Genomic DNA, 26,587 nt, shown 5'->3' with positions numbered 1-26,587 from the left:
TCAGCTAATAGGCCAAATACAACACTCTGCAACAACATACAAACAGTTCTACGGGTGATTAAACTGAAATGATGCCTTATGTTTCATAGAGATACCACACATAGAGATAGCAGACTTCTACTCTTGAAATTAGACCAGATGGGCTGTCCTTTGTTAGTGTGAGGATGGGGGTGGGGGGTTCTGGAAAAGAGCAGAGCAGGAAGCTGTGTGCGGTTAGCCTAGTGCCACTAATTTAATGCGGCATTAAGCAGCTAGCTTGGCTCTATGCAAAGTTCAATTCGGCATCTAATCCTGAAAGTATAAACAAACAAATTGTAAGAATGTGTAGCTATTTCCAGTTTAGCATTCTACTCCACATATGTGCAATGCCTTAAGCAATAATTACGGTTTACCAAGAAACTGCACTCATGATAAAAAACCCAGTGTGCTGCTTTACTTTATTCCAGATATTACAGATATGTGATAAACTTTATAATTTATGCAGCAGTAACAATACAAAACAATGGATAACAATGGATGGATGAATGGCTCCATGGATGGATGGATGGATGGATGGATGGATGGATGGATGGATGGATGGATGGATGGATGGATGGACGCATAGATGGATGGATGGATGGATGGATGGATGGATGGATGGATGGATGGAAAACGGTAGTTATCTAAGAATTTAATGAACATGAGTTAATTTCTCCCCCCAAAAAGCCTCTATTACCCATCATAAATACATATTTATGTGATTGATATTTTACCTGTTCACATATGTAAAAAAACTTAGATAAACAAAATCTGGGTTGAACAGTGTGGCCATGGGTAGTGTAGTGTTTCTAAGCAACTACATTATGCTTTTGACACTGAAAGGGGTTTAACGTAGTAAAAAAGTAAACCTCCAACAGGATGGACGGTGTCCTTTGTGACTGGTTCTAAAACATTTGGAGTTGAAACACTGAGAATGCTCAGTGCATCCACAAAAAACGTTTCATCCTGCAATACATGCACTGCAGCCCCCTCTCCCTTTTAGCGACAGACAGCAGCAAATAGACAGGAATTTAAGAAAAAAAAGTGACCCAGTAAAACTGCTGTTCAAATACAATAGGGGAAAGAATCAGAGCCATGCTGTTGGAAGTATGGATCTAGTCAATTGCAGAAAGACTTTTATGTATAGTTAGTTGTACATTATACCCTATTGTCTATCTATTGTCTTCACACATTGGCAAACCTTTCACCATCAAGATTTAAACTATAACCAGATAGAGATCCAATTTAAATAGCCACTGGAATAAGACTTCCAAAAAAATTGCACATGTCCACCATTGTCTGGTCTAAAGAGGTGATACTATCTAACCAGAAGACAGTGAGGATAATCCATGCTCTGCTTGTAATCAGATACTTTTTTAAAATTTAGATTAAATGTAAAAGTCCCAAAAACTAAGGTGGAATGTTTTACATGCTGCATCTTCGACAAAGGTCTGAACTGATGATCAAACTAAAAAGATTGTGTCATTACAACAAGTATTAACAAACATATTCCACACTTCTGTTCTTTAATATCTAGATTTTTCCAACAGGTTTAGCCCAAACTGTCATAGTCAGTGTCTTTAGGCAAAAAGACAAAAGTTTTTTCAACGCTGCTAATAATTAATGTATGGACTGAAGCCCTGACACAGTCAAATGTGACTGTGAGACCCAGTTTTCATTCAGAGGAGAGGGTGGAGCTGCATGCTCAAAAAAATCCAGCATTTTTTCAAACAGAGAAGCCAAAATGTCACTTTGAAGAAGCTGTAGTGTGATCAGTGACCACAAGTGATTGTGTGAGACCACTGTGGACATCTGTGTGTCCGACCCACGCGATGCATGCACCAGCTGAGCAAAAGGCATCTGTAGGTCCACTCATTTGGAGTGAGCAGCGCACCTTATGTCAGCAGAGACCGGATAGAGGCTGATTAAAGAAGAAACCGCCCATCTCAGCTTCTTGTCCATCAAAGTCAGACTCAGAGCTGCAGAAAATCCCGTTGGGACGCTGCATGTCTGTTTTTGCACCTCCCAGCAAGCTTTGTTGTTAGATGTTCACATTCAGCTTCACCAGAACTGAAAATGGCAAATGTGGTATTAAAAAAATGTATACCCAGTTATTTAAAATATAGGACTATATGCTATGGATTAACATTAAGCTATAGCAAAAAATGCAAAGCTAATGGATCAGAACCAGGAAGGTGCTGATTCACTAACCATCCAAAAAAGGCACCAGACTGAAATTAGTCAAATGGGGAAAAGTCTCCTATTGGATAATAACTGCAGAGATGACTATGATGCAACTGGAAACATAGTTTTTAACCTGAACGGATGCAGGTTACAGCAGCACAGTCCTTGAACAAACATGTCAGAAATAAATCAGATCAAAGAACGTTGTTTGCAACAACAGAAAAAAGCAAATGACTCCAGTAGTGGATTTTTTCTAATATAAAAGCTCAAAAAAATGAAATGGTTTTTCAAACATGCCATTCCATTCTCTTCGCTCCAAAAGTCCAAAAGATAGATAGTCTGAAGGTAGTCTAAGATCCTTTCATTCAAATCAAAATACAAATTCATTTCCAATGTAAATGTTTGCAAACATTATTCAGAGTCATTGGGTTGCGTAACTCATTTTTGTTGGGGAGTTCAAATTTAAAATTCTGAAATCCAGTGCCAAAAGTTTCTGCCAGAAACCAGTCTCCATTGATGCTCACTAGACTGGTGAATATAGACCACAATGCATTGCGTTTGAAAAAATTGTCATTTGAAAATGTATATGTAAACAGCTGCAACCTCCTGCTTTTTCTGCCTCGATTATTACAAAAAATGCAGGTAAGATCTTGGAGGGACTGTAGATCAATACAGACTGTGGAGTCTCCTTTTTTTCCATTTTTGGATGCTGTTGTGCCGCAGGATTTTAGTCAAGGAAAAAGTGTGCATTGGCTGAAAAAAGGTTGAAAAACACTGCTTTTGAGGTTTAATCATTTCTCTAGCTGCGTTTACACGGGTAATCAGTATGAACGCCTGATCAAAATAAAAATGCGTCATGTAAATACGCCGTTCAGAATACTCTGCCCCCATCAGACTCTTTTGGATCAAAGTATCCTTCCGATCCAGATAGGTGGGTTAGGCCAATAGTTGATTTGATTGTTGTGCATGTAAACGATTCATTCCGATTGTGGGTCACACTGGTCTGGCTTTTAAGTCATGCAGATGGTGTGGCCCTCCAGAGGAGGCTCTGAGGCGCAAACAGGATTGGCCGACTGAGTCTCTGAGCAGAGGAGCCGGACTCGTAGCTTTGTGTTTGCGGGCAGGGGAAGGTCATTTGTTACGGTGAGGCTTCAGACTGCAGTCTGTACGGCTGCTCTGCGTGAGCGAGCTGCCGGACTCAAGAGAACAGTGTCTTCCGGGAGAACGGTGTCTCCAAGTAGCGGCTTTGGCACGGTCTATGCACTGGCGGAGGCGGCTTTAGAATGCAGAAATGCTGATCCGCACAGTCCTAAAAAACCAAGTAAACAATCACGCAAATTTGTGTTACTAATCGTGTCCAGACAAAATAAAGGCTGTTATTCAGTCACGGATTTTAAGTGCATCCAAGGCAAAATGTTGTTGTTTGCACTTACTCATCCAGGAAAGCATTTTCTTTACAAAGGAAAATATTTACAACAAAGTAAAGCCTCCAAATGCAGATTTCTGTAGTTAAAAGTTCCTCTCCGATCATCTTTCATCTATGTTTAAAGCACACCTGGCGTATTTTCTATGTTACAAATAAGCTCCTTCTACAACTGTATTTTTAGTCTGTTCCTAATTCATAATGATTTGAATAAAGAAAGACTCAGGAATGCAGTTTGGAGCTGAATTTCTTTATTAATGTCATCCATCATGAGAAAACCATTCAAAAACGGCAAAAACATTTTCACGTCTTTAAGTAGAGTAGCATTTCTTGACTGTAAAGCTTTGGTGCGTAAAAAGGTTTTTATGTACAAGCAAAACTTGTTTTAGGATAGAAATTTAAAAAGTGAATTAATATTGATTTGAATAACATTAAGTCTAAACCCAATCGCTCAGTCCACTATCAGAGTGAACTGCAACCATTTGATTCTCTGGTCATGTTTCAACTCCAAAGTGTTGTTTTTTTACAGAAAACTGAAAAAACATCAATAAAACGGACTGAACTGTGATCACGAGGTTCAACAACGTTTCCTCAAAGATCACCAACATAAATTCCAACTACTCTGACTGGAACACACAATGAAAATCTAAATGAAAGACAATGGAGTCCAGCTTATGTTTGGGCTGGCTGGTTCTTTAACTCATCAAAGGAGGTCGGTGCAAAGCCATCGATCGATCGATCGGGCTTCACTGCTGAGCTTCAGTAAGCAGAAGGCGGCCAGACACAGCCGGTGATCTACAGAGCTAGACTGCGAGCTGCAGCATCAACATGACAAACGACCACATCACTCTGCACAGGTCATGATGCGACCGTACTATCACACCTTTACCAACCACTTTCACAGATTATTAAGAAATGTACAAACTTCAGGCTAAATCTAATGTGGACACAGGGGTGTTTTAGATGTATTCAGCCTGGACATATTTGATTTGCTGAAACTCATTGAAATGTGGTTGAATAAATGCAGGCTTATTAAAACAATTTATAACATGATACACAATGCTTCTCACTGTTTTTCTGACAATCTATATCTCATAAACACTTCTTAGCTGTCTTCTCGCCAGTACCCTCCCTACAGCATACCTCAACTGGACTAAAAAAGCGAGTTTTGAGTAAAGAGATCTTTAGAAAACCACATTTAAAAACCACCAAAGTTTTATTTAAAAAAAAAGCTTAGTCCGGAACAGGAAAGTCTACTTGACGGCAGTCTGAATACAGACCAAACCAGACTTAATTCAGACCAAATTAAGCTGAGTGGGACCAACCGATTTTCCAGTCTAGATACTACTTTAGTAAAACGTTCACCTGAAGCACACAAGACCATGAATGCATCTAATACTGTCAGGACCAATTCAAATGAAAGCCAACTGGAAAACCCAGCAGCTTTGACATCATTTTTGACTTCATCAGCCTGAGAATTTTTTTGATACACAGCTGAAGGTCATCTAATGTAAAACAGATAAAAAAAACTGAACATCTTATTCTTTTTGGCATTGATGTTGAAGGTAAAATTCTGAAATGTATAGTACTCTGATTAAATCTGAAGCAAATCAGGAAATACTAAAGGTTCCAATTCTTCATTTGACCACCGAAGGCTGGTTTCACAAAGGAGCAATAAAAAGATAGTCAGTCCAGTCTGCCAGAGGATAGACTTTAAAGTTCTGTTCCTGGTTTATGAAGCTGATTTAGCACCAAAATACATGATTGACCTCCTGACCCAGTATGTACCGGTCAGACCTCTCTGCTCGTCTGGATCCAGTCTTTTGTCAGTTCCTTGAGTTAAAACCAAACATGAAGAAGCTGCATTCGGCTTCTATACTTCATAGATCTGGAACAGACTTCCAGGTAGGGATGGGTACCGATCCCTGGAATTGAACGAACCCCAGGGCAATATTCTTCAAGACCGCAGTATCGTTACGATCTCACCTCAACGGTTCTGCTATCGCTACTGCCGGAGAAGTCGCTTTTTTTGTGTGTGTCCCACAAGATATAAACTTTATCTGCCATATGTAACTGTACAAGTCAGTCAATTTTCCTTTAATTAATAATTATAGTAATTTTGCTATTCTCGCTGAAGACGAGAGGGTCTGTCTGACTATTTGTGTGCATGGGGGGCGGGGCTGTTGTTCAGACAGTACGCGGCGCGCGCGCACACAAGACAAGACAAGGAAGCGCACACAGGAACGATACCAAAGTTATACGATGGTGGAAAGAGCTAAACGGTCCAAAATGCTGCTGCTCTGTGTTTTTGTAAAATAACTATCATGTTCAACACCATCAGCATCAGGTGATCTCGTAGGGACACGTGAGCCAAAAAATCCCCCTAGACTAAAACCACCAATTTCCACATAAAATGAATTAAATTTACGTCAGGGCGCCCCCACTATCCTGTCACCTTGCTGCTATGATGACCATGTGATGCGGGAGAGAGGCGGGGGCGGGGCTTAGACTCACCGCTTTTGATTCCAGACCCGGAACAAACTAACAGCTGCTTCCTCATAAAAACTAGTTGTCATCCATAAAATCAATATAATTTATTGGGTTTACTGGATTTAAAGAAAAACAAATAAAGAGAAAGGAGTCTGCATCAAAGTGAATTTGTTTTCATCAACTCATTCATCTGAACTCTGGGTGTTTGACAGATGGAAAAGTAAGGTTGTGGAAAATGGAAAAAAGATCAAAGGAAACATCACTCTCATAAAGAATACAAATAATTAAATTAATATCCTGACAGCATTTTGAATTAATACAAGTATTGCCAAATGAACTATCACGATGTATCTGCAAAAACATTTTTTCTGACACCCCTAGTGTTGCGGCTCCCTGTGCTTTCATCTCAGTGGGAAACTGATCCAAATAGCTCTTTGAGAGGTTCAGGTTGCCGACCCCTGGTCTAGCACATCCACGTGCATTCCAGGTTTGTATTGGAACATTATCATGTATAAAGTCAAATGTTTTGTTAAAAAAGCAATGCTGTTGCATAATGAGGACATAAGACACTTTATGCTCTTAATTTGTTATTTATTTATTTGTTTATTTTTCGTCCTCAAAAAGTATCGATAAGAGTATCGTTAAAATACCGGATTGATAAGCAGTATCATTAAGAGTAGTAGTACTGTTAAAACCTTAACGATACCCATCCCTACTTCCAGGATGCCTTAGATCAGCAGAAGATCAGTTTACTTAAAGACCCACCTGTTCTCAGCTACACTTGATTCATTTTTATTCAAAGGTTTACATCCACACTCTTACTTTAAATTTAATTTAGATGAATTAGATTTGAACTTTTATAGATTTTTATTTTATTTTAATGATCACTCCTTTAATTTCTTTTGAAAGTTTCTTTTAATTCATTCATCCTCTAAATCCTATTTGTCCCTTTTGGAGTCACGGGGCTGCTGGAGCCTATCCCAACCACTCGTGGACGAAGGCTGGGCACACCCTGGACAGGTCGCCAGTCTGACACAGATGTTTCTCTTGATATTTTATGTAAATCTCTTTGAATTGTCTTTGTACACAATGTGCCCTGCCTTGCCTTATGAGTCTATAGTGAGGATTAACCTTCAAACTCTAACCTTTTAAGCTCTAAGAGCTTGAGTAATGTGCCTAAAGGAGAATGTGTTTTATGGAGCAAGGTTTATTCTATAGTTCTCAGAACCTACACGTCAATAACATGCATGTTTGACGCTCTTACTGTATGCAAGTTATTGTTTACTTTGGTACTGTCTTTTGTAGGTTGTTACCCTAAGATTTAAATGAGTTTAGGCCAGTCCTGCTAACTTTCTTCCACAAAAACCATTTCAAAACATTTATGAATAAAACCCCCAGGATTATCACAGTAATCCCTAGCCCCCAGTTCTTTTGATCAAGAACTAATATTTCTTTTTTCTTTTGAACCCTTAAATCTAGGTCCACAACAACAGAAGGAAATTTTTACTCGTCCGTCCTTTAAAGTTTACCACCAAACTTTTCCCTGAGTTGCTTTCGTTTTAAGGTGGTTTTTGAAAATTCACACCCCCTCCATCACTTCTGAATTTGATGCAAACCAAAAGGGAACCATTTACTGCAGTTCCTCCAAAAACCTTTGGAGGCAGAAATTTCCATTTAACTCACAAGTTAACCCTTAAACGCTGGGCCTTTAGCACCAGTGTTGACATTCTTTCAACTACTATAAGTGAATGCATCAGAGTTAGGGCTATATATGTATTTATATACTTATATAGTATATATATAGTTATATAGCACTTTTCTACCTTCCTTGAAGGTCCAAGGCGCTTTACAGTCGCAGTCCCATTCACCCATCCACACACACATTCACGGCGGCTCAACTAGGGTTGGGCGATGTCCCTTAAATTGGAGGTGACGTTGTTTGCACATTGTTTGCGATTTGCATCGGCACAACCACCAAACACTCGCGCCAACCTTCCAGACCGGAAAGGTGGGGTTCAGTGTCTTGACACATGGGCGGGCAAGGTGGGAATTGAACCCGCAATATTACGATTGGAGATGGACTGCCCTACCACTGCACTCCACGGCCGCCCCCTGTCACTTGCCACGGTTCGGCACGCAAATGTACTGTGGATCACCCCACCCACCCCCTGCAGTATATGCATTATTTAAAACAATTGTCTGTTCACATGTCAAATTCACGTACAACGTCTTGGTCATAACATGTGTCAAAGTTGCTGTATGAGACGTGTCCAACAAACCTGACAGTCCCGCCGCATGTGGGAGGAGCTACTGTCAAAACTTTTTCTTGATATTATGGAAGACACGAATGTTCAGAGATCCTTATTTTAAGAATTCAACAGCAGCAGGAGAAAGCTGCTGCTTTGTTTGTCTCCAGTGGGAGGGGCTTAATAGAAGAGGTGACAGTAAAAGAATTTAAAGTTGTAGATTCTGACATCCCCTTTTCTCTTACTTTTTTCTTTAAATACACTTTGTTTTTTCCAAAGATGCAATACACAGTCATGCACTTTGTACATACAGGTGTCTTGGATGGATGGATGGATGGATGGATGGATGGATGGATGGATGGATGGATGGATGGATGGATGGATGGATGGATGGATGGACGGATAAAAATAGGTGGATGGATGGATGGATGGATGGATGGATGGATGGATGGATGGATGGATGGATGGATGGATGGATGGATGGATGGATGGATGGATGGATGGATGGATTCAATTCAATTTTATTTATATAGCCAAAATTCCCAACAACAGTCATCTCAATGGATGGATGGACGGACGGACGGACAGACAGACAGACAGATAGATTCTCTATTTATTTTTTTTTTATGTTTTGAAGCTTTTTAAAGAATGAATTGTAGTTTTATCTTGTTAAAACAAAGATCCGAACAGTCAGTTTTCTGATCCCTTGCACCCCTAATCAGAATGTCAGAATGGAGCAGAGCAGGGAGTTGTTGTCCGCCCAGCGTATTTTCTATGTCACACATAAGATCTTTGTCTAACGTCATTTTTTCATCTGCTCCTGATTCATAACTATTTGAATCAAGAAATACACATAAATGTAATTTTGACCTTAGTTTTCTTTATTTATGTCCTCCGTCTTTAGAAAAATTCCACAATATCACAATTTTCCTCAGAGGGGGTCTTTAGGAATTCAAAAGGGGGCATCACAGATGATTTACCCAGTGTGTGTGCCTCTGAGCCATACACACAACACTCAATGTTTCTCTTTATAACCCTGACCTGAGAACAAACCAGGACTTCCTACACCGACCTCCAGCTCGGCTTTAGTCACAGAATGAACCAGCAGAATTTGTTTTTAATATCCTCTGCTCCTGCATAGTGTATAACAGGCTTCTTTTTTTTTTTTACGGCTGCAGCTTTGTTCCACCTTGATGAAAGCACACAGCAGATAACGGCACACAGTGAGGCAACGTCGAGGCCTCAACTTTCTCCAAGTCTGGATAAAAGCCTACTATCGTCTGCAACAATGGTTCTGTACAGAGAGCGCGCTCGTGGCCTGGCGTGGAATCTATGCAGATATGGAGCTCGGAAAGAATGTTCCCTAAAACCCACAGGGCGACACGCGAGGGCTGCACAGGGGGCTGCGCTCAGGAGATTAGCTGCTGTTGTGATGCAGTTCGAATCCACTTAGCTTATATCTAAGCAGGAGTTTGTGTGTGTGTGTGTGTGCGTGGGTGTGGGGGTGTGTGTGCGTGTGTGTGTGTGTGTGTGTGTAGTGGTTCTTCGAAGACTTCAAGTTCACATTGCTGTTCAGGATGTCAAACTCAAGAAAACAGCACAAATTTTCAGAAAAAACGGGAAAATATTCCAATTTCTTTCCAATAAAGGGTCTCCAAGCATAAAGATGAACACAGACATGAGGAGTCTGATGAAAACTGTCTAACAAAGAACTACAAAAGTGTCGGCTTTGTACTCACTGGTTTTGTTGCACTTGACTTTAGAGAGCAGCTTGTGAGCCAGTAGCAGATCTCCATTCTTCACTGCCACCAGCAGGTCCTGCTCCTTCCCCATCACTGCAGGACCACAGACCTACAGGAGGTGAGGCTCCTCGTTCCAGCCCCTTCAGAGTCTCAGAAAGCTTTTGGGACAAACGGGCTGCTGCTGAACCCCTGCCATGAGTGATGCTGTGAACGAGCCCCCGGCCCCGGCTGCGGCTACAGGAGCAGAGACAAAGACGTTCTCTGGTTGGTGGAGCTCAGGTCCATTCTCCTTGACAGCTAGGTCTGTTTGATGAAGGGAGCTCACTTTCTGGCAGGACTCACGGCGCGCTCTTAGTGTGATGCAAACCACACTCGTGTTAAGGAGAGCTGCAGTCCATCTTTCTGAAAGAAAGACATGCAAGATTCAGTTTGAGTCAATCTTCTGACTAAAAACACTCATAAGTTGCTTAGATTTTCTGTCAAACTTTTTCATTTTTAATAAGGAGAATATTTTAAGGCACTCAGAGTCCAATCCGATCATCGTTTGATCTTTTTTTCAAAGCATTCCCACCGGCCTTTTAATTATGATTACGCCGTTTTTAGCCAAAATCAAAATACCCGAGATATTTTCTAGGATATCGTTTGTGCAGAGCGGCAGGAGTTCATTTGAAATTCACCACTTAGTTGCGGCTCAGTCCGTTGGTAAAAAGCAGCCCCGCCCCCCTTTCCCTTCCCCTTTACTGAAAGCTCGGAGCAGGGAGCTTGTGGAACGCCCAGCATATTTTCTACGTCACAAATAGGCTATTTTTCAAACAACATGCTGTCATCTGCTGCTGATTCACAAGGATTTGAATGAAGATACACGTTTAAGGTTAATCTTTTAGTACAAGTCCTCCATCATCAGAAAAATGCCACGAGAAGATGTTAAAAACAGCAAAAACGCCGTTTTCAGTGAGTGGCTCTGTAAGTCCACGCTCATCAATGGTGCAACAGGTGGTCTGCACATAAGAGAAGAAACACGAGCATGAAGGAGTCTCCTTCCTGACTTCATCTCCAGGTTTCTGCGTGGTCTTAAGCTTGGCTTAAGGAGTTGAATTTAAAAAAATCTACTTTTTTTCAAACCAAAATTCAGTTCCAAAACGTATAATATCTACCACCTGATATTCCAACAAAGCTTTTTCCTGTATTTTTGAGGCAGAATCCCCTTTTCTAATAACTTGTTCAAAATGCAAATTCCATCTTTGTTAAACCAACTTAATCTGTTTATTTTGGTGATGGGAAGTGGAGGGGGCTTGCTCCGCGCCAGCCCAGAGAGAGTATGCAACCGCAATTTCTAATGAGCTGCTGCCGCTCTGCAGAAACTATGAACTAAGACTAAGACTAAGAAAAAAACACAGATATTTAATTTTGGCTCAAAACAACATAATCATAATTAAAAGTCCACTAGGAACTATTTTACAATAGATCAAACTACAATCGGAGTGGGGACTTTATTATGACTTCATTTATACCGGGTCCAGGCATTTAGCTGTTATAACAAACTGCTGAGCTCTTTACACTAAAGTTATACTTTTACCCATTTTTTTAGATAATATTTATTGCCCATTTTGGAGATCCAAAGCAAAATGAAGCCAAATGTTTTTTGTTCTTTGTTCCCTTCCACTTTTTGAATTCTTTTTTTGTATCTATTTCTATTTTTCTGTATTTTCCAATTCTGTGTCTTTCTAAGAATCAGCAGTTTGTAGCCACTGGAAAGACTGAGAACATTTTAAATAGTCTGACTTTAATGCAGACAGGCAGGTTTAAGCACCACTTTTACTGGTTTTTTTCTTCCTCTGAACTGTTTTTTTTTCCTGGTCAGGAAGTCTGCTCCCTCAGGAGCCTGGACCTAATCTGTTATTTTTCCCATTCTAGGAATGACGTTCCAGTTGGTTGATAAGGACTTTAGGGAAGCTTCCACTCAAGCAGGGGCTGCTGTTGGAGAAATCTTCACAAAGCCTTGTGTTTTTGTAGCAACTTCAGATTTGACATAAGTCCCAGCAGAAGATGAGTTCCTGTTCTCCTGTTGACTGTGACTCCTCCACCCCCAGGAGCAGCTCCTCCTCCCCACCTGTGGGGTTCTGATCGGGTCCTCAGGACCTGGACTGGTGGGGGGGGGGGGGGGGGGGGGGGGGGGGGTTGGGCAGCACATGCCAGTGAGCCTCTCTGCGCTGACAGATGATCTAAAACGAGCAGGGCGGGCAGCCTGCCAGCCAATAAACAAGGCCCGCGCGCCCCTGCAGCTCGTGCCACAATGTAAACCAGGACTCCACATTTGGTTGTGAGGCCCCCACCCCACGAGCCCCCCACCCCCATGGAGACGTCAGAAACAGAACTCCGCGGTTACACAACACTATCAACTTCACTTAAAGACTGAAAATACTTCAAATAAAGAGTCAACTCATTCAAAACCAACTTATCAATAAAATGATATCAATAAAAATAATCGAAATATTTAAAAAATAACTAAATAAAAAAGTGACACCAAAGCACCAAATAATACTTTTAGCAGCTATAAATTAGGACTGTACTTGTTTTAATTGTAAATGTTTTAATTTATTGCTTGATTAATTTGTTTCTTCATAATTTATTTTTTATTATTTATTATTATTTTATTCAGGCTTTCGCCAATAATTTTTCTTTTAAATATATTTGACTTTTTAAAAATCTGAAATATTAAGATGAACTATTTGTCAAAATAAGCTTCTAAACTTATTATGGGATAGTGTCTTGTCCAAAACTTTGTCCTACAGTGACCTGCGTGAAGAGATCTCTAAATAAAATTTGCTTTGATCTTTTTCGGGCACATCTATTTTAAAAACGCAGGACAGACTTATTAATAGTATCATTTATGGAAATTAAAGCGTTCAAGTTGCATTCATCTGTGAGGCTTTGTCATTTTTCGGTGGATTTTAAGTCGTTTTGAGTTCAACCTTCGGCTCTACAGATATTTGGATTCTTCTGTTCTGCGTAAAAAAAAACCCTGCGCTTAAACTCGTCACTTTCTACTGTTTGTAATCAAATTTTTATAAAATAAAAATTAAACAGAAATAAACCCGAAATCGTAATAAAACGGTTTTCGGGAAAACACACTCACCTGATGTAGAGGACGAGCGCGAGCGTTTATTCTAACTACAGAGGTACGAGCGCCGCACGAGACCAGAGATCCCGACAACCACAGAACGTTTGTAACTTCCGGTTTCAGTTTTACAAAATAAAACACCTCAATCTAACTAGAATTTACATTTCCGTCATTAATTCTACCTATAATGCACAAAACTAATCTTTTATCGAAGGAATACAGTTTGGTTTGGAACATCTGAATTAATAGATTATATTTCACCCTTTAAATATTCGTATTAATTTATTCAAAACAACAAAGAAGTCTGTTTTCTTCCAAAATTGTAGATAAATGAGTGCTTTTCTCAAACCTATTAAATATGTTAGTCAAACAAAGATCAAGTCTGTGTGATTCTTTAATGATATTGTCTAAATGAAAGTGGACGTTAGTTATTCTAATATATTTAGAATTGGCTGAATTGTCAAAAATAATTTAAATTCTTGCTTGGTGTTTGTGTTGCTTGTATTTGTGTGGTGCATTCACACAATCTGAATTGTGAATGTGAAGCTGTTTATCCTTTGTGCTATCCTATGATCCCACCCTTACATTGACGCGTTCTCCCTACCATGACAAAGGTGGATAAAGGTGGAAAGATTTCATGTAATCCATGGACACCAGTGAAAATCACAATTTATTGAAGAAAAAAGGTTCAGAGCACTGGCTAGTGGGTCTAGATGACCCAACTCCCAATGTTAAAGTGCCTAGGATAGCACAAGGGGTAAATTCTGTACACTGAGAGGATGTTATTTACTAAAACAGTCACATGTTCAAACTGCTTGAACATGTGGTTGTTGTTGCTGGTAACTGGCCTTTTGGTTTTCATCGTTTTATACATTTTGATAGAATTACGTTTACTGTAATTTTTGCTTAAACTATGACTGAACAAAGTGAGTTTACCTTAAAAAAAACATGGGAAAAGTTAGTCTTATCTGTGTACAGTTTAAATTGATAAAAGTGTGCCCTTTTGTCAGAGTAGTGCTACAGATAAAATAGATTTTAGGTATTTAAGCAGATTTTGAAGCAAATTATGAGAATAAGAACAAAAATACAAAAATTATGTTTGTAACAGAGAAACCTCTGAAGCAGTTGTGGTGTTGCAGCGACACCTGCTGGTTTGGCTGGGTTGTAACATCGCTTTCCAAAGAAGTTCTAAGAAATGTTGAGGCGAAAAAACATTAAGCTAATTATAGTTAATGAATATGTGTTATTAACTAGACTTGAAGTGCATCTTTTACCATGTAAGAGTAAATTTGGTTTTAAAATAAAGCCTTGGCACTGATATGTGTATTTGGGCATTACAGGAAATAGTTGGGAAATACCTGAATCTGAATATATCCATATTTTTGTGATTTCTTAATGCCACTAGTGCCTTCGACAGGGTGAACTACCACAAACTATTTCAGAAGCTAATATATCAAGGTGTGCCGAAATATCTGGTACGATTCCTGGCTTCCTGGTATGCTAATCAAATAATGCTTGTCAAATGCGGCAATGTTTTATCAGAGACTTTTTATGTAAGCAATGGTGTTCAACAGGGAGGGATTCTTTCTCCGTTTTTATTCAATGTATATATTAATGATCTTTCTACTGAGTTAAATCTGTGCGAAACTGGGTGTGTTGTTAGATGTCAGATTTTGAACCATCTTATACGCTGATGACCTTGTCATTTTTGGCCTGTACAGTGCTGGGATACAAAAACTTTTAAAAGTTTGCTCTGACTATGGCAGAGACTTTGATATTAATTATAATCCTTCTAAAAGCAAAACGATGATTGTTAGGACCAAAGATGACAAAAATGTAAACTTTCCTGTTTTTAAGCTTGAGGAAAGCCATTACTGATGATTGCCGGGATGACAGAGGCATTCAGAGACAATACTGTAAACTGTATGCTCAGGCAAACACGCTGATGAGAAAATTCAGTATGTGTTCCCTCCAAGTGACGTGTTCGTTGTTCAGACCTGACTGCACTCCACTGTGGTGGAATTATGGAGGTGGGACACTCCATAAATTCACAGTGGCCTATAACGATGCCTTTAGGCTTCTGCTACAGGTGCCCAGGTGGTACAGAGCCAGTCAGCTATTGTGGACCCTCACATCCCCACCTGTGAGGCACTACTGCGTCAGCTCACCTACAGCCTCATGGAGCGCCTGGGAGAGGCTAAAAACGCAATTATAAAGTCTCTGACTGATCCCCGGAGAAGCTCATGCTGCTACACCTCCACCTTGAGGAAGCCCCGGGCACAGAGATTATACTCTGTTTAAATGGTTGTAAATTGTAGTTCATTTTAGTATGTTCAGTCTGTCTTCTTTTATGGACCGCATCTGAGTCTCAAATAAAGTGAATTATTGTATTTCTTTGATGTTTAAATTATCTTCTAATAATTTTTCCCCCAAAATGAAAAAAACCTGACATAAAAACAAAAAAAAATAGTAATACAAATAAATACTATTATTTTATTAGCTACTTTTTCATTGCAAAAGCAAAAAAAAAAAGTTTTTTAAAACTAACTGCCAAAAATTATATCACAATATTAAACATTTCTCAAAAGATAAGAACTAGAAGAGTGAAGGCCGAGTTTGTTATTTCCCTTTCTATGGAATATTACATTTTCCTTCTAATAGTGAGACAAAAATAAATAAATAAAAACATTACCTAAAGTGTCAGAAATCCATTTGCAATCAAACGTAACCACGCATTTCTTTTCTCTCCTCTTAGAACCGGGTTTAAATGCAGACCGGTTAAAGTTTTTACTGTTTTTCATTGAATCCCTTTGGGGGGGGTCATGGGGTTGCTGGAGCCTATCCCAGCTGCTGTTGGGTGAAGGTGTGGGACGCGTGGACAGGTCACCAGTCCGTTACAGGTCCACACACACACCAAGGGACAATTTTAGATATACCAATTAACCTTTGAAGCATGTCTTTGGACTGGGAGAGGAAACCCATCCTCACGGAGAACATGCAAACCCCACGCTGAAAGGATTTGAACTAGGGCCTTCTTGCTGTGAGGACGGACTGCTATGTCACCGTGCAGCCCCCAATTTCAACACAAAACCAACTTTGTGGAGCTGTTCTAACCCCTTAGCTGATTCAGCTCAACTAATAAATGAACTAAACCCTGTTAATATTTAAAAATAAAAAATGTGTTTAAACCAAAAACTCTTTAAAAACAAAATAAATGAGTTGAACTGTGAGGATCACCTCTTTGAGTTTAGTTTTCTTATGCTTACATCTTCAGCTGTGCTTCCGTTTTAAGGCCTCGGCCTTCTTTAAGTTTATGGTTTTTGGATGGTCAATGCTGGATTATCCTCCCTCTAGCTAGCCCTTCCTTTTTGCAGCTTGAACAATTTGGAAACACTAAAAAGCAATAAAAATGAATAACAACAGAATAAATGACTTTTGATATTAAAGTTATTACTTTTTTAAAGTGAATATGATCCCAAAGGGATCTTGGCATGTTTACCAGTGTGCAGTGATCCTTTCAAATAATCTCACAGCCATTTTTACGTATTATACATTTTAGAATGAAGAAAAAAAACGGTTCCTTATAAAAATAAAAATAAAACGCAGCAATGGGTTTACACTTAAGATATCTATTTTGAGAATTAAAAAAAATGAAAGCTTGCAATTTGTGAAGATGCAAACATAACTAATTCTTTGTTGAATAAGCTTTGAATAATTGGGTTTTAAATGTTAGATTCTTAAAAAAAAAATCCAAATTTATTTAGCACAAGTATTGGAAAATACAAACAATGTCTGGAAAATATTAAACAATTTACCAACAACCTTAAAAGAAACATATAGAGAAACTGTTGTCAAAATATATGATGGATGAACAAAAAAAATGAAATAATTATTGAGAATTGGCTTCTCTTTTCCCTTTTCAAACATATATTATTATTATTAGTAGTAGTAGTAGTAGTAGTAGTATTGATAATGATAATAATTATTGTGGTATATTGTGATAGACAGTAATAACCACCGCCACCAATAGATGGTGCTGTCGGCCTGTATATGCCATGAGGGGTTTCAGAGTAAAGTACATGTAAAAGCTCTTGCACCGAAAGCTGTGTCCCTGTCGTCGGTCCTAATTAAGAGACCCGCTGATAGCACCCACGCTAAGGTAACTCGGAGCAACATCATATAAAGTCACAACATGGTGTCAGAAGTGCTAGCTGTCGTGTGAGAGGGAGACTGCAGCCGAGTCACGCAAGTGAGCTAGCTTAAATTAGCATAGTTCACCGTTGCTGAAAACATGGAGCAGTTCAAACCGCCATCGCCGCTGCTGCTCACCGGCAATCTGTCAGAAACTTGGCGCAGGTGGGAACAAAGATTCCAGTTGTACATGACTGCAACAGGTGCGTTGGAAAAAGATGAAAAGGTTAAAATAGCCATTCTTCTTCACACCATCGGCGAGGAAGCTTTAGAAGTGTACAACACACTTGCTATTACCCCAGCCGGAGACGCACTTACGATGGAGGACATTCTGAAAGCATTCAAAGACTACTGTAGCCCACAAAAGAATGTTGTATTTGAGCGCCATCAGTTCTGGTCACACCCAATGATGTCAGGAATATCAGTGGACAGATATGTCACAGAGCTCCGTCAAAAAAGCAAAAATTGTGAGTTTGGAGCTGATGAGGAAGGCATGATCAGGGATAAATTGGTGTTCAGCATAAATGACACAAGACTGAAAGAGAGACTGCTTCGGGAGAATGACCTCACTCTTCGTAAAGCATTAGAAATATGCAGATCAGCAGAGGTGGCCAAAGCACAGATCCAGGTCATGCAGTCAACACCTGTCACCCACGACACAGCAGTGGATACGTTGAAGAAAGCTCAAGGACACAATAAATCAGTACATGGCAAACACAGAACGAGCAGCAACAAGCAAGTGGTTTGCACCAAATGTGGTAATAAGCACGAGCCTCGACAGTGTCCAGCTTATGGAGCAACGTGTCACAAGTGTGGAAAAAATAATCACTTTTCCAAGGTATGCAGAACAAATGCAGAGAAAAAAGGCTACTTCAAGAAAAACATGAACAACATTGAGACTGAAGTTGACTCATTGTACATAGGCATGGTGCGGAGTGATGATGGTGACATAGATGGTAGTTGGAATGAAACTGTGAACATTGAAGGCATGCAAGTTACTTTCAAACTTGACACAGGTGCGGATGCAAATGTACTGCCCAAGTCAGTTTATGCAAAGCTACCTGGTGCTCCTCAATTACAGCCCACAAAGACTGTCCTCATAGCTTTTGGTGGAACCCGCATACACCCAGATGGTGTAGTTTCTCTTGAATGTGAAACAAGGAAGTGTAAAGCTGTGTGTGACTTTCTGGTGTCCAGCCATGCAGATAAGTCGATCCTAGGTGGAAAAGCTTGTGAACAGCTGCACCTGGTGAAACGAATTGGGACAATCGCAGCAGCAAAGTCTCCACAGCCAACCAAACCACCAGCAACCAAGGAAGAGCTCATTGAGAAGTACGCAGAGGTCTTCACAGGCTTGGGTGAGTTTCCTGGAGTTCACCACATACACATAGACCCAAACGTCACACCTGTGATTCATGCATGCAGAAATGTTCCACTGTCCATAATGGAGCCACTGAAAAAGACACTGAAAGACTTACAAGACAGAAATGTTATAAAGCCAGTCAAGGAGCCCACAGATTGGGTAAATAGTCTGGTTGCAACACAGAAAAAGAATGGAACACTAAGGGTGTGTTTGGACCCTTGTGACCTTAACCAAGCAGTAAAACGCCAGCACTATTCTATCCCCACACATGAGGATGTTCGTAGTAAACTGGCAGGAAAATCAATCTTCACCATTCTGGATGAAAAAGATGGTTACTGGCAGATCAAACTGGACGAGCCATCTTCTAAGCTCTGCACATTTAACACACCTTGGGGCCGGTTTCGTTTCCTCCGGCTCCCATTTGGCATTAAGTCTGCCAGTGAGGTTTTTCAACAAAAGAACTGTGAGACTTTTGGTGACATCCCTGGTGTATTTATCATCGCAGATGACATGATCATAGCAGCAACTTCAGAGCGCGAGCATGATGAAATCCTGCAAAAGGTAATGGAGAGAGCGAAAACAGCAAATGTGAAGTTTAACAAGGACAAAATTCAATTCAAAGTAGACACAGTGAAATACATGGGTCACATCATAACTGCAGCAGGCCAGAAAGCAGACGACACAAAGATTAAAGTCATTATTGACATGCCAACTCCAGAGGATAAACAAAGTCTCCAGCGTCTTCTGGGAATGGTAAAATTCTTGGCACAGTACATCCCAAATGAAGCGTCGGTTACTGCACCTTTGAGGCAGTTACTAAAGAAGGACACTGTGTGGCAGTGGCAACCACACCACACAGCTGCGTTAAGCACACTGAAGACGGCGCTAACTCAAGCTCCAGTTCTGAGATTCTATGACCAAACTAAATCCTTGACTCTACAAGCAGACTCTTCAAAAGATGGACTGGGTGCTTGCCTGCTACAGGATGGACAACCTGTATGTTATGCGTCACGAGCACTCACGGACACAGAAAAGAGATACGCCCAAATTGAAAAAGAGCTGCTTGCCATTGTGTTTGCTACCAAAAGATTCCACCAGTATGTCTATGGAAGACCAGTGACTGTGCAGTCTGATCACAAGCCTCTTGAAGCGATCATGCGCAAACCGCTGTCCAAAGCACCAGCCAGATTGCAAGGAATGCTGTTACAGCTGCAAAGGTATGAACTCACTGTCACATACACGCCCGGCAAACACATGTTCATAGCCGATGCCCTCTCTCGTGCTACAGCAACCAGTGACAATGACTCCACAAGTGAAAATGGCTGTGATGAGAGAGTTGTGTATGCATTAGAGGCTACAGAGGCACTGAGTGAAGACACACTCAATAGACTGAGAACAGCAGTTGCAACAGACAGTGAACTACAAGCTGTGTGTGAAAAACACATTCATGGGTGGCCAACTAAACGTAAAAGTTTAGACAGAGCACTATATTGCTATTGGCCCATGCGACACAACATCAGCATTCACAAAGGCATAGTCATGGTAGGAGACAAGATCGTGATACCACAGAACTTCCGACAAACTATCCTGGAAAAACTGCACATGGCTCATCAAGGTATACAGCGCACGAAAGCTAAAGCAAGAAAAGTGCTATACTGGCCTGGTATGTCCATTGATATAGAGACTATGATTCAAAATGTGAACAGTGCCAGCAAATGCAACCAAAGAATCAGGCGGAGCCACTTGTTCCACACATGATTCCGGAGCTGCCGTGGATGAAAATTGGAGCAGATATTTTCGAGCTGGAGGGTCAGCCGTATCTGCTGTTAATTGATTACCTGACCAAATACCCGGAGGTTCTCAACTTACCAGACAAAACAGCTTACTCTGTCATTCAAAAGATGAAGTCAGTGTTTGCAAGACACGGGATTCCCAAAGAAATAGTGAGCGACCATGTCCCATTTGCCAGCTATGAGATGAAATCATTCGCAGATGCTTGGGAGATTAAGCTCACTCATTCCAGCCCTGGTTTTCCCTCTTCAAACGGAATGGCGGAGCGAGCCATTAAGACTGTCAAACATGCACTAAAGAAAGCAATCCAGACCGGCACTGATCCACATCTAGTGATGTTATCACTGAGAAACACTCCAGTTACTGGATTGAACTTGTCACCCGCACAAATGTTGATGGGACGAGTCCTGCGCAGCACCCTGCCATGTTCTAGTAATGTGTTGAGACAGTCAACTCCACAAAACGTGCCAGAAAAACTACGAGACATGCAATCAAAGCAAAAGTTGAACTTTGACAAGCGTGCAAGACCACTACCTGTTCTATCTCCTGGTGACACTGTGCATATGCAAACCCGCCGCGGTTGGGAGCCAGCAGTCATCGTTCATCAAAGAGAGGAACCACGCTCCTACACCGTGCGAACACCATCAGGTAATACTCTCAGGAGGAACAGAAGGCATCTGAGGAAAACACACTCAAGTTTGTTTAAGGACACAACTCTGAATTTGGACTCGGATGGACTATTATCTCAAAACCCAGAGTCAGTTGATCCACCAGCATGTGATTCCCCACAGAAATCATCTTCAGAGAGTATGGAAAACACAGCACCGTACTTCACACGCAGTGGTCGAGCAGTCATACGTCCTGCCAGATACAGAGACTAGTTAATGTGACAGTTTTGTGTTCATACTGTTGCTTTGATTTGTTTAATGGTTACGTAAAAGAAAAGAGTATGTTCGTTTTAAAACATTTTAAGAAATAAGTTAAATGTTTGTATGTCGAAGTTTCAGACTACTGCACTAAGATGCACATTGTTAAATGTAAGGTTGTTTACAATCTGAATTTGCCTAGCCATTATGTTAAGAGCATAAGACCGTCTAATGTTCAAATTATTTAGAGGGTGCTTTTGTGTTTAAACAACTGTTGAAGATGTTATGACTAACATGTCTTGGGAAAAGAGGGATGTGGTATATTGTGATAGACAGTAATAACCACCGCCACCAATAGATGGTGCTGTCGGCCTGTATATGCCATGAGGGGTTTCAGAGTAAAGTACATGTAAAAGCTCTTGCACCGAAAGCTGTGTCCCTGTCGTCGGTCCTAATTAAGAGACCCGCTGATAGCACCCACGCTAAGGTAACTCGGAGCAACATCATATAAAGTCACAACAATTATTATTATAATTATCATCATCATCATCAGTCTAATGGAAAACATTTTTTTCCAAGTATTGAAAATCATGATCGTATTTGTTATTTTTATTGTTTTTACATGTTTGAAATAAATAAATCACTACATACATTCGGTATAAGTTAGATACTCTGTATGATTAATGGCTTGAAATGTGGAACCCCCTTTTCAGCAGGAAAACAGAAAGTTGCCGGTGTTTGCCGACAGGGGGCAGTAAATCCCCAAAGATTCGGTGCTATGTCAACCCAAACACCCAGAAGAAGAATGCGGATATGGTTGTTTTTATTGTTAAAGGGGGGAGTGTTTCTCATCCCGGCTCAGTTTCTGCCGTTTCAGCTCAGCAAACAAAGCTCCGCTTGGACTAAGATGGTGCGTAAATAGCAGCTTGCCTCCGTAAAGTCCCCCCACGCCCACCTCAGGTTGGTTTACAGTCCTGGAATAGGAGACGTTTCTCCTCTCGGGGTTTTCTCGTCTTACCTGCTCTTGTCCCTCTGCTGTCGGCTGCCGCTCTCTCGGCTCTCAGACATTGTTTTCCGTATGTGTCATCTACAGCTGAAGACTCTGTTTTTTGTAGCCTGGCTGCTGGGCTACGTGGCGTTTCTGCTCTCCATCAGGAGAATGTGGACCGCTAAGCACGCGCGCAGCCCGCTCGTGCGCTCTCTAGTCCTGAATATGGTGAATGAGCACGAGGCCAGTGGTGCCAGGGAAACACACGAGGTACGACTGTCCTTATTTTTTTTCTGAAAATATAAAACTACAAAATCTAAATTTACAGTGTTTATTTTAAATCCAAGAATGTCCTTATTCGAATGTGTCACGAATTTGTCATTAGTTATTTATTCGTTGCTCGTTTAGCCTCTTTGCACTGACCTAAATGATTCAGAGGGATGCTGAAAAGAGAAACTTCTGTTTTGCAAAAGAAACTATGCTGAAAGAGACAATGTGACAGTAGTTTTAAAGATGACTGGGATTGAAACACAAGGGGGGAAATTGGTTTTGCACAGGAAAGACTATTTTTTAACATTTAAATAGGAAATAATTCTTAAATTCTACTTTCTGCTGTGTAGTTTAACACAGCCCCACCTCTGCTGAGCTGAGAAAATTCAATCCAAACAGACCTGAACTGTTTTCAGGGAGGGGCTGTGGGGTAGGTAAAGGGTGGTATTGTATGAGACTGGTGACAGGAGATGGAGTTCACCTCAGGACTTCTTAAAAAGTGTTGTGAAATCAAAACCTCTTGTTCTGTTTGTTCAGTGGTACCGATGCTGCCCAGATCTGCTGGGAGAATCCGTCCGGCCTCTCTTCATCCAAAGCCACTTGGACTCGGACACCACGGATTTTCTCAACAGGAGCGCAGAGAAGTCCGGCTGGCTGTTCACGCAGCTCTACCACTCGCTGGTGTCCACCGTCCTAAGCCCCGTTTTGTCGCGCACCTCCATTAACGGGTGAGCGCTAGTGGGTGTTTGAATTGCAGCTTGTGTTCCTCTTCCTGCTCCTGACCCTCCTCTGTGTCACAGGGTTTTGGGGAGAGGGTCTATGTTCGTGTTTTCGTCCGAGCAGTTCCAGCAGTTGCTCCGGATCGGCCCAGACTGGACGGCAGAGAGACTCCTGGACCTTGGAGCTGGTGATGGAGGGGTCACAGAGGTGATGGGAGTGCATTTCAGGCAGGTCTTTGCAACTGAGGTGTCTGTGCCAATGAAGTGGCATCTGCAGAGGAGGAACTACAAGTGAGTAGAAGCATATCCTAAAAGCTTTCACAGGTTCCTTCCCTTCAAGCCAATACAAGAATGCAACCACAGAATAACACTGTGTTCTTTTGGGTTGAAATTAATTGGCAATTAGAAGTTTTTCCTCTCTGTCTTTTTGTTGTCTTTTCCCGTGTGCCACAGGGTTCTGGGTATAGACGAGTGGCAGCATGTTGGATTTCAGTATGATCTTATCAGCTGTCTGAACTTGCTGGACCGCTGCGAGGATCCACTGCACCTCCTGCGGGAAATAAGAAAAGCCTTGGTTCCCAAAACCGGACGGCTCGTCTTGGCTGCTGTGCTTCCCTTTCAGCCCTACGTAGAAGTCGGTCAGTGAGGAATCCCATTTCTGTCTCTTCTGCTGACGTTTCATCTAGCTAGAAATCCAAGCATCGTTTCTCTGCTTGACAGGCGGGAAGTGGGAACGACCAAAAGAACACCTGAAAGTTAAAGGAAAGACGTGGGAGGAGCAGGTGACCGATCTGTCCAGCGAGGTTTTCCCGCGGGTGGGGTTTGAGGTGGAAGCGGTGACGCGTCTGCCGTACCTGTGCGAGGGAGACATGTACAATGACTACTATGTGCTGGATGATGCGGTTTTTGTTCTGAAGGCCTCCGGCGACTCGGAGCAGTCTGTTCATGAGCTCTGAACACAACACGGGGCCCAAAATTTCTTCTCAGTACCTGGATTTTAGTGCAATTCTTCTTCTTCTTCCTCATGCATTTATTCATCTCGGAAATTTAGAAGCAGGGAGTTGGGCGCAACACAGCAGTGATTTCCTTTTTCTTTTTTTTTTTAGTTTGTTATACTGTTATTTCAAACGAAAACCTAAGGGGGATCATCCTTTCTAAAAGTTTTTCTGTCTTCCAAGTCCATTATTTGTGATGTAAATGTTTAACTGTCAACGTTTTAACCAAAATTTCTGACAATATTTGCATAAACGGTTCAATTTATAGTACTACATATTTGATTTCACCATTGCACAAGATTTTTACAATTGCCTGTTCACCCTCTGAGACATAAAATCCCACAGAGGTTTTCCAGGTGAAATATCCCAGAGGTGAAGCACTTTATGAGCGTTTCACGTTGTTCCCCCCTCAAGGTTGGTAATGATGGCAAGATCCCAAGCATTAGTTGCACAATGCTGGACGCCGCTCCACTAAGATGCATTTGCTACACGACTGCAGGGAAAACATGCCGCTTGGCCTATAGGAGTGTCACACCTTTTGGCATCTTTCTGTTGGATTATCAGCGTAATTCTGTGCCACGTTTGGCACCACCAGATCCTAAACTTGATCATATTTTACGAACTGTTTCATTTCCAGATCACTCGTAATGGATCTATGCACCTGACCAAAACAGTTTTAACAACTTGAAATCTTTTCCATCCTTCGATTCAGTATTAAAGCCAAACCTCAAGCTAAACTTTATGGAATTCCATGCTTTTGTTTTGCTTTGTTGCACTGAATTTAATATCAAGTAGTGAATTTCTTTCTAAGTGACAACAGGAAACCGAAAAGTGCTGCATACGTTTGATATATTCACAATAAGAGTATCTGATTGTAGCTTTAGATCTATAAATTCGATCTGTTTTTACAGGATGTTTAGGTTGATGAGTTTTTATTTATCTTTGCTGTTTGGGGTTAAAGACAGGATTTTTAAAAGCCTTTGCTCTCATCTTCAGACCTTTTTCTTTTTCTTTTAATGGTGATGCAACTGCAGCTTCACTGCTAACACTGTTTAGTGCAGTTTGTGTTTAGTATTGGGGTAACTGGAGTGGCTGGGTTTAATGATGGAGGAAACATTATCTGGTGCTTTGTGGTTTAATTTCAAACCTTGCTGTGAGTTTAGGATGATGTCGGATGACTGCAATGAATAAATGTGCCATTTTGATTCTAATAAAACCCTTTTAAAAAAAAAGGTCTTTGACATTCTTGACTTGTTTTTCCACCTTTTCAACAAAACTCCTAGTGCCGGTCTTCGTAATTAAATACTTTAGAACAGAGTTGAAAGGCTCTACATCTACAATATTTTCTTTCTGTTCTTTAGATAATTCCCACACAAAATTATTAAATTATTCTGTGTAATAAATGTTATATATATATATATATATATATATATATATATATATATATATATATATATATATATATTCTTAAAAATTATTGTGCTTAAAGCATATTTTTTATTAGAGACTAAATGGAGACATTGAGAACAAATCAGGAGTGTTGATTCTCCTAAAGTGTTTTATCATAGTTGCATTACTTAAAAAAAGATCTGAAGTTTCAATATCAAAACATTTTCCAGCATTCTATGGTTGGTAGTTTGTGATAAAACTTTGTCTTTTTTATCTTCTTGGGCAAAAAAAATGTATATAGCCCAAATTCCCAACAACAGTCGTCTCAGTGGGCTTTGTACTTGTAATTGTATGGTAAACATACAATCAGAAAGGATCATAAATGCATAGAATCCAATAGGATAATGCTAAAACTTTAACTGAACAGACTAAACTAAACTGGCATCCTTTATTTAAATATAACTAAATGAATTAGGATTTTGGGATAGTTTTGACATATATACCATTTAATTGTTGCAGACCGTACAAAGTGTGATAGAAAAAATAATGCATTTCAGGAAATGTTCTTCAATACATTAACAAAACATGTAACATTAAAATTCCAACGCTAATGCTTATTTTTCACTATTATTCAAATCATGTCATAATAAAAAAAGTAATTATTCTTTGGTTTAACACATCTGCAAATCCAGAGTGGATTTGAAATTTTCCCCAAGCCGGTACTTGTTGATGCAAGCTGTTATTGATGATTCAATGTTTGTTTTAAATGTTTAAGGTAAAGAAGGTAATCA

At 40.5% G+C, this 26,587-nt stretch overlaps 2 protein-coding genes across 13 annotated transcripts in view; one reads left to right on the top strand and one right to left on the bottom strand.

Moving 5' to 3' along the window:
• LOC101167247 (caskin-2) overlaps window positions 1-22,616 on the bottom strand; it is an 85,155-nt gene extending 62,539 nt beyond the window's left edge. For 3 of the 12 annotated variants that reach the window (XM_078938008.1, XM_078938010.1, XM_078938011.1), the window contains exons 1-2: window positions 13,240-13,339; window positions 10,101-10,505 (exon numbers count right to left, since the gene is read on the bottom strand). In XM_078938008.1, coding sequence (XP_078794134.1) covers window positions 10,101-10,194 — 94 coding nt within the window. In that variant the 5' untranslated portion in view covers window positions 10,195-10,505; window positions 13,240-13,339. Of the gene's footprint in view, window positions 1-10,100; window positions 12,248-13,239; window positions 13,340-22,453 lie in introns of those variants that run through there. The other 9 variants (XM_078938004.1, XM_078938012.1, XM_078938003.1 and 6 more) reach the window with 7 other exon arrangements.
• Window positions 22,499-25,601, top strand: mettl9 (methyltransferase 9, His-X-His N1-histidine). The gene is made up of 5 exons (XM_023949457.2): window positions 22,499-22,693; window positions 23,231-23,421; window positions 23,494-23,703; window positions 23,866-24,050; window positions 24,133-25,601. The coding sequence occupies exons 1-5, from the start codon at window positions 22,514-22,516 to the stop codon at window positions 24,366-24,368; spliced, it is 1,002 nt and encodes a 333-aa protein (XP_023805225.1). The 5' UTR covers window positions 22,499-22,513; the 3' UTR covers window positions 24,369-25,601.
• The last annotated feature ends 986 nt before the right edge of the window (window positions 25,602-26,587 follow it).

This window comes from Oryzias latipes, chromosome 19 (assembly GCF_053564925.1).
Source record: "Oryzias latipes strain Hd-rR chromosome 19, Olatipes_Hd-rR_3.1".
Classification (NCBI taxonomy): Eukaryota; Metazoa; Chordata; class Actinopteri; order Beloniformes; family Adrianichthyidae; genus Oryzias; species Oryzias latipes.
Note: the sequence above shows the minus strand (reverse complement) of the source record. Positions and strands in the feature narration are given on the sequence as shown.